This window comes from Osmerus eperlanus, chromosome 22 (assembly GCF_963692335.1).
Source record: "Osmerus eperlanus chromosome 22, fOsmEpe2.1, whole genome shotgun sequence".
NCBI lineage: Eukaryota > Metazoa > Chordata > Actinopteri > Osmeriformes > Osmeridae > Osmerus > Osmerus eperlanus.
In genome coordinates, this window is record NC_085039.1 from 1933477 (window position 1) to 1940737 (window position 7261).

The 7261-nt window shown below is 37.5% G+C and overlaps 1 protein-coding gene across 1 annotated transcript; it reads left to right on the top strand.

The window, feature by feature from the left end:
• Positions 1–605: 605 nt before the first annotated feature.
• On the top strand, positions 606–5181 carry vipb (vasoactive intestinal peptide b). The gene is made up of 6 exons (XM_062448217.1): positions 606–734; positions 846–953; positions 3336–3440; positions 3820–3924; positions 4327–4458; positions 4580–5181. The coding sequence occupies exons 2-6, from the start codon at positions 850–852 to the stop codon at positions 4695–4697; spliced, it is 564 nt and encodes a 187-aa protein (XP_062304201.1). The 5' UTR covers positions 606–734; positions 846–849; the 3' UTR covers positions 4698–5181.
• Positions 5182–7261: the final 2080 nt, after the last annotated feature.

The window sequence follows — 7261 nt, forward strand, 5'->3', positions numbered from 1 at the left end:
TTGATCTTCCTACTTTGCTTTTCACCTACTACGTAATACCTACTGCCCTCCATTGCTCAACTGCTCAAGTCTTTCCTTGTTCCTTTCATTGTCCTTCCTAGTTTTTTTCCCCTTTAGTTATTGGCTTTCAATAACACAGGTGTTTTAGCTTGTTTTGTATACTAGTAGTACTAGTAGTAAGTAGTATACTGTAGGCATTATACTTATAGGTCATGTGTTGTCGAACGATAGCAGAGAAGACGTCCTAAATCCCATAAAATAATAATTATTTATTTTTATATAGCGCTTTCAAGGATTACGTTTTAATTATTCACCTATCCAAATGTTTGAATTTAAACCAAAAACGTTTTTGCCTTATGCCCAAAGGTTCTGCCCCAATTACACTACTAACCTGCATGAGCTAGTAGTTGTTTGATTATCATGCTTTTCATATTACCATCAATTGCATTGTCAAAATGTCAACGCCGTAACCAAGTGCTAATTTGATTGCCCAGTGCCAACCCACAGGAAGACCGTGTCTGCCTCTGCTAAATTTTGACTTCAGTATGACGTATGCAGGCCAATTTAAATTCGATCGTTGTTGTCAGATGCATAAAAACGGACGACCCAGAGCAGAAACCAAAATCACCCCGTGTTCAAGTTTGATCAATTGACAACCACGGTCTGTGATTTCAGAACCTTGGACAACTCCTCCGGGAAGGCACGCTGGGCTTGATTGTCTCCAAAAAGCGCATGTGAGTATTTAGACTTTCTTCATTAAAACTTTATACATGAGTTTATAATATATTCCATGATTAGACAAACATTTTAACGTACAACATTTTTGTATCTGTTACTTTGCACAGCATCATGTCACCAAAGAACGGAATGCAACTCGTCTTTCTAACAGCATTTTGTTGTGTGCTTTTCTACCGGACGACTTGTCTTCCGGCCGTTGCTACATATTTATCCAGGTAGTATCTGTAATATTACATTAGCAATAGGCTACTATACATAATGTTGATCTGCCCTGGACCCAAAGAGGACTGATTGCTGTGATAAAAAAAAAGTCAAAACAGCTTTATGTAATTTGCATTACATTACTTAATTTAGCTGACGTTCTTATCCCAAGCGACGCAGAAATAACGAATGCTGTAGCTTCGGCAAAGCTTTGCTGAACTGCCCGCACCCGCGAAATTATATTATTAAGATTGGGATGTCAAGTTGTCTTATATTGTACAATACTGAATTGTGCAATTCGAGTATTCAGTATACTCGAATTGCACAATTCAGTATTGTATACAATATTGTATTGTTAGTAGTGTTAGACAATACAATATAAGACAACTTGACATCCCAATCTTAATAATATAATTTCGCGGGTGCGGGCTGTTACAAGACAGTGCAGCAACAAGTACAACTAGAGAGGGTACAATTTCTGGGGAAATTGTAGGGTGTGCAGGTGGGTCCGTCCCCTTAAGTTTTTCTCTTCGAATGACATTTCAAGCATTTAACTAGCCTAGCTACTCATATTGCGTAATTCATTAAGAACCCCCTTTGAAACAAACTACTGTAACAACGTTGTCACCGGCAGTATTTCAGATGGAATCGCGATTCAAACAGTACCATCTGCTAACTGAAAATATATTAAAAGCATCTTTTTTTTGCTGCTCATTTACAACTGAAAATACGAGTGAAGTGTAGAATGAAATAGATGTCTTCTAATTTCACCTGCAAGAGGCAGCCTCATCGTTGAATCAAAACGAATAAATTTGGAAGACCGGTGTAAAAATTGACCTAATCTCTATGACTTAAACGTCCTTTTAAGTTTTTCCCTTCTCGTGATATTTTAAGGACTTTAGCCTACTCATATTGCATTCATTCATGAATAAAGAACCCCCTTTGAAGATTATTGTACGACGTTACCGGCAGTACAGTAGAAGATGGAATCGCGATTCAAACAGTACCATCTGCTAACTGAAAATATGCACCCAAAAACGTAAATAAGCTTGACATTTATTTAGTGGAAAATCGCTTTCATAAAAAGCTCACTGGTAGCGATCATTGTCAGTAACAACGCCAAGTGCGATATAGCCCTTTGTGGAGAAGCTGCCCCGGTAAATTGTACTACTACGGTACAGTACTAGACTACTGCTGTGTTCGTCTTGGTAGCGATTGCGTTGGTTGAATTTAACGTTCCGTTGTACGGTTTAGGCTGAAATTAATTATTTTCATGAACAGATTGACAAAGTTTAGGCTGTGGCAATGAAGTTAAGGTTAGTAGTTAGATTTTTGATTTAAGTAAGGGGAGTGCCGAACATGTTCTGTCGCCGTTTGACTTTAGTACAGCTGTGTAGATGTTTTTGTAGTGTCTCGCGTAGGCTACAGCGTTTCAGTGAGCAACACTGGTTTGAAACCACAGGTAATGATAATTTCACCCACAAATCGTTTACTTGTAATGTAATGTCATAATAAATCCTACAACGAAAATGTATTTGTGAGGAATGTTTATTTTAACGATTGAAAACAGATGCATCACAGACCACTGTAGTATGTGTTGCCCGGGCAACAGAGGCTAATGTCATGATGCTAATACTTCAGTGACATAGTAGACTACTGTTTCCGAAAGTAGATGTACTTCCTTAATAAAATCAGCTTATATTGTACATTACACGTCAAAATTGTGTGTCATATCACAAAGTAAAATGAGTAAATAGTTATCACCCTGGCCTCTTTGCTTGTGGCGTTTCTGCAGCTGCCTTGCAGTAAAGCAGTTAGCTTAGCTATCTCCCAGAAGTTAACGAGCTCCTAAACTAATGTTATGCTAGTCACGCGAGTTTTCGTGACGTTAGTGACGTAAGTAGCGTCATTGACTGTGGCTAGCAAGTTAGCCACCGTTAGCTTCACTTTTCGCCACAAAAACTTAATTTCCACTTAAACCATGCATCGGAACGTAAATCCCAATAGAAGCAACTCAATCGCTACCAAGACGAAACTTTTGACACCTATGTTGTCTATGTAGGCCAAATAGGAGTTTTAGGGGGGCAAAAAGAATAATAAAAATTATAATATATATGTGAGAGAACAAAGGTTGTGCCCTTGCCGAAGGCAAAGCACACCCAATAATAATAAGATATATGTGAGAGAACACAGGTTGTGCACACCCAATGAAATACAACATGCACAACAGGTTAATGATGAAGTAGTAGTATTGTATGCCATCTTGCCAGCAGTAGTAGGTTACAAATGTGTTTAATTCACCCCCAAAAATTATTATATTAAATGGATTTTGAATATGGCATTGCTGTTGATGATATTTTGTGGCTTTTCTGTAATAAAAATATTTGTATGTCTAGATCTCGAACAGTTGATGCAGATGGTGATGGAGACTGGAACGAGAGTCCCTCAGTACACAACATGGAGGACCTAAAACTTATTTACGGCATAACAAATATTGCAAGGTAAGTTTATTTAAAATCTCTGGATACTAATTCAAATGCACATGCAATAAGATAAATGAATCCCATGGGGAATTTGATTAACCAAATGTCAGATTTCTTTTTTTTTATGTCATTAGCCTAAGAGTTGAACATTTTTGACTGTCTGACAAACACTTTTATTCCACACAGCACTTTTCAGTTAAGCCGCCTAAGCAACACACGCCTGCCGCCTTAACTACGTTGTCCGTTTTGTTTTTTAATGCCGATATCCGCCGTTGTCCTGTTTTCTCCCTTCCATTCCAAACCCTGCAATGGATTTGAGTTTTGAGTGGCTGTTTTATTATGTGAATTTGTGATTTATTAAGTTCACAAATTAAGACATTTATTCTTATTTTTATAGACCAGCAAGGCACGCAGATGGGCTTTTCACAAGTGGATACAGCAAACTTTTAGGGCAGCTTTCAGCTAAAGACTACCTTGAATCATTGATTGCAAAACGATTAAGGTATATGTGCACCCAGAAAACATCAAAATAAATTACCACGTGTCATTTCAAGTGAGAGGAGTTAGTGTGAGGTTTAGAGACTCCAGAGAATGGGACTTGGTAGTCACTTGGAGTCACTTGGTAGAAATATTTACATTGATGTAGAAAACATAATAGGATCAATTAATTTCACATTTCCTCAGAAAGTAAAACGGTTCATATAACTCTGTATGTATATGCATATTCATCTTAATGTAGCTATTTGTCTCAAGTCAAGGAGTCGAAAAGAGCATCTATATAATAACTCAATATATATAAGGAGTTAAAAAGAAGTTCTACAGACACTGACTCAGGGTCAACATATAATGAATTTATGTCAAGCCTGAATATTTTTGTTTACCAAGTTTATTTTCTCCTCTGCAGTATGGACCTCACTGAAGAACAATTGCCGGTGAAGCGCCACTCCGACGCAGTTTTTACCGACAACTACAGCCGCTTTCGAAAAGAGATGGCTGTAAAGAAATACTTAAATTCTGTTCTGTCAGGGAAGAGGAGGTAAGAAACTGGAGAGGTGGACAAAAAATTGACAATTTACCCTTCTTGAAATTATCTTGAAAAGATTATCTAGACAGCCTAGATACTAAAAGCAACACTGACTACATATTCTGCCCACTAGTTCGGAAGATCCCTCCTTGTCAGAGGTATCCATTCAGAATGAGCCATCTTCACAACAAACTGGTGATGAGATCTCAATAGATGAGTTGCTCAATCATCTCCCTCTGGTAGGTCCATAAAGTTAAAGGGTAAGATTACAATAAGGATCTTACATTTTGTTGTTTTGTGTTATGACAAAAGCTTTTTCAGACTTTCTGAGATGTCTGAAGTGGGAACAATGCCAAAACCAGCCAATATTAAACTGTAATTGTTGTATACTATTCCATATACTACTATATACATGTCATGAAGCAGCTACAGCGTTGACAAATTTAACTAAATGACCATAATCCACTGTCAGCTTGAATTGATGAGTACTATAGGCTAAAACAATAAAGTAATTTGACCAGCAAACCTTCCATATTCTAATATTGTATTTATGTAGCTCTTCCAACAGTATGATTGCTTGTTTGTTTATTTATTTATGTATGTCAACATATTTCACCTTTTCACAGTGATTGCTACATCCACATGTTGTATTTCCATCTTGATAACTTCTATGAGAAAAAATGTCTGTCTTTAGTGCTGCTGATGGTAATGAAATGGCTAATAAACAAAATGACAATTGTCACGACTGATTAATTTATCAATCAATCCAGTTAATTACCGTATTTTCCGCACTATACTCACACTTGTTTTCATAGTTTAGCTGGTCCTGCAACTTACAGTCAGGTGCGACTTATATATCAAAATATATATATAATTTAACATGTTTTTAAATAATAATTCATACTGACTGACATGAACCAACGAGTTCAACGGATTCAGTGATGTGGAATGAGATTGGGAGCTTGGTGAACTATCTTACCGGTAACTTGCTTGTTGGACTCGGTAACTTGTTTTGTTAATTTAGCCTATTCAGCTTCCCAGGTATGTTCATTATGCTATCATGTAGCTGAATAACTGTTAATGTGTTACGTTAACATACCAGACACCTATTCAGGCTGTTGTTCTGTGTGCTATTGTGTAGTTGAATAACTTGCCTTTCCAGATTAAATGTCTGTTCTTGGTCTTGGATTTTGTGAAATACATTTCTAAATAATGTTGAAAATAATGAATTAATTAGAAATAGAGTGAAACTAATTACTGCAGGAAGGAAGGAAGTCCTAAGGGAAGGAAGGATAAAGGGCAAGATTAAAGATAGAGGAAGTACATAACTTAACCTGAATATATGCCAGATGGGGGGTACAGGGATACATTACAATACTTAAAGTATGTTACATTGAAATGATCACACTAATTATTCACACATTTTCATTAAGTTCCTATACTAAAATACTGTAAGTTCAGAAAGCTTTCTTGCTTTGTGGTTAAAGTTCTAATGCAACAGACTCAAGCTGTCAAACAACATGCATGTGGTGTTCCATTAGCATATTGTGTCGAATCATGCTTTGTATCTGACCTGTGCACTCGTTCAATCCCATTTTGCTTCCTGCTTGTAATAAATGGAGTCAGTCCACAGAACAGTGAAATGACACTCAATGGTCCAGGAATCTGTAGATGACTTAATTGTGCCTTGGTTTCTAGTTAAAACACTCAGTTAAAGCACATTGTATCGATAGCTACACCCACATAAAATGTTGCCACATGCAGCATTGTCATAAAAGGTGATCAGTAAACATTAGTTTCATCATCTGCCTATATCATTTTCTCTTACATTCTCTCAAATGTTATGATCACATTCCGAAATTGGCCTCACGCAAGACTTGAGGGGAAGGTGTCAGAAAATGGCAGCCTGTTTGTCACAGCATCCCGTGGATGTTTCAAGGTTCTTGGAGGAGGCTCATTGAATTGAGTGGCACTTTGACATTTCCAGATGGTGGGCGGAGTGGTGGTGCCCAGGGTGGGCACAGAGCTGTCACATCATGGCAAAATACGACTAACCTGTCCTAAAGCCATAATGCGAACACACTGTGCTGACCCATTACTGATTATGACACACGAGCATTAAAGCATTTTAAGCATTGGGGGAAAAAAGGTGGATTGTTGGTTAATTAGCATGTTAAAATGATCATTCGATAAATAATTTCAGATGAGGACAATTAAGTGGAAAGTCATGTCCACTTCATTAATATTCAGATATACAGACCAAAGAGGCAGTAAAAGAAGTTCAAATATCCATCCTCTTCCCTGAAATGTGCTCCTGTCCCCTCCCATTAACGTTTATAGCATGGATCACCTATAATCAATCCCCTGCTTTCCGGTCCATGTAACTGAGTCAACACCTCACATAAGGTGGGGAGAATGTAGGGAGTAGAACCGCTGTTGTAGAACGTTATATGGGCTGCTGCCCCCTGCTGTCTATAACATCACTTTCAAAGTCAGCTGAATTGTTGGATGTACAATGCATGAATATCCCTACTATTGACAATTATTTAGTGCCAATTTATTGTCAAGGACAAGGTAAATTAATTAATAAAATTACAAATTACAGTGATTACAGTCATTGTGATGGCTTTAACTACTGCCTGTCTTGTACATTTGAATAGTTGTCGGTGTGTATGTTTTTTTTTCTTTATATTGATTTGGAACAAAGGCAGGAAGGACATGGCAAGTCATGTATGGTCCATACCATCTGTCCATGGCCAGGTCAGGTCTTTACAGGACAACCTTTGGAGGAAATTAGCTCAGAAAGAGAGATAGA

Coding starts and splice junctions, on each gene's coding strand:
- vipb (XM_062448217.1), top strand. CDS start 850: ATGTCACCAAAGAACGGAATGCAACTCGTCTTTCTAACAGCATTTTGT. Junction 954..3,335: donor GTTGCTACATATTTATCCAG/GTAGTATCTGTA, acceptor TTGTATGTCTAG/ATCTCGAACAGTTGATGCAG. Junction 3,925..4,326: donor TTGATTGCAAAACGATTAAG/GTATATGTGCAC, acceptor TCTCCTCTGCAG/TATGGACCTCACTGAAGAAC.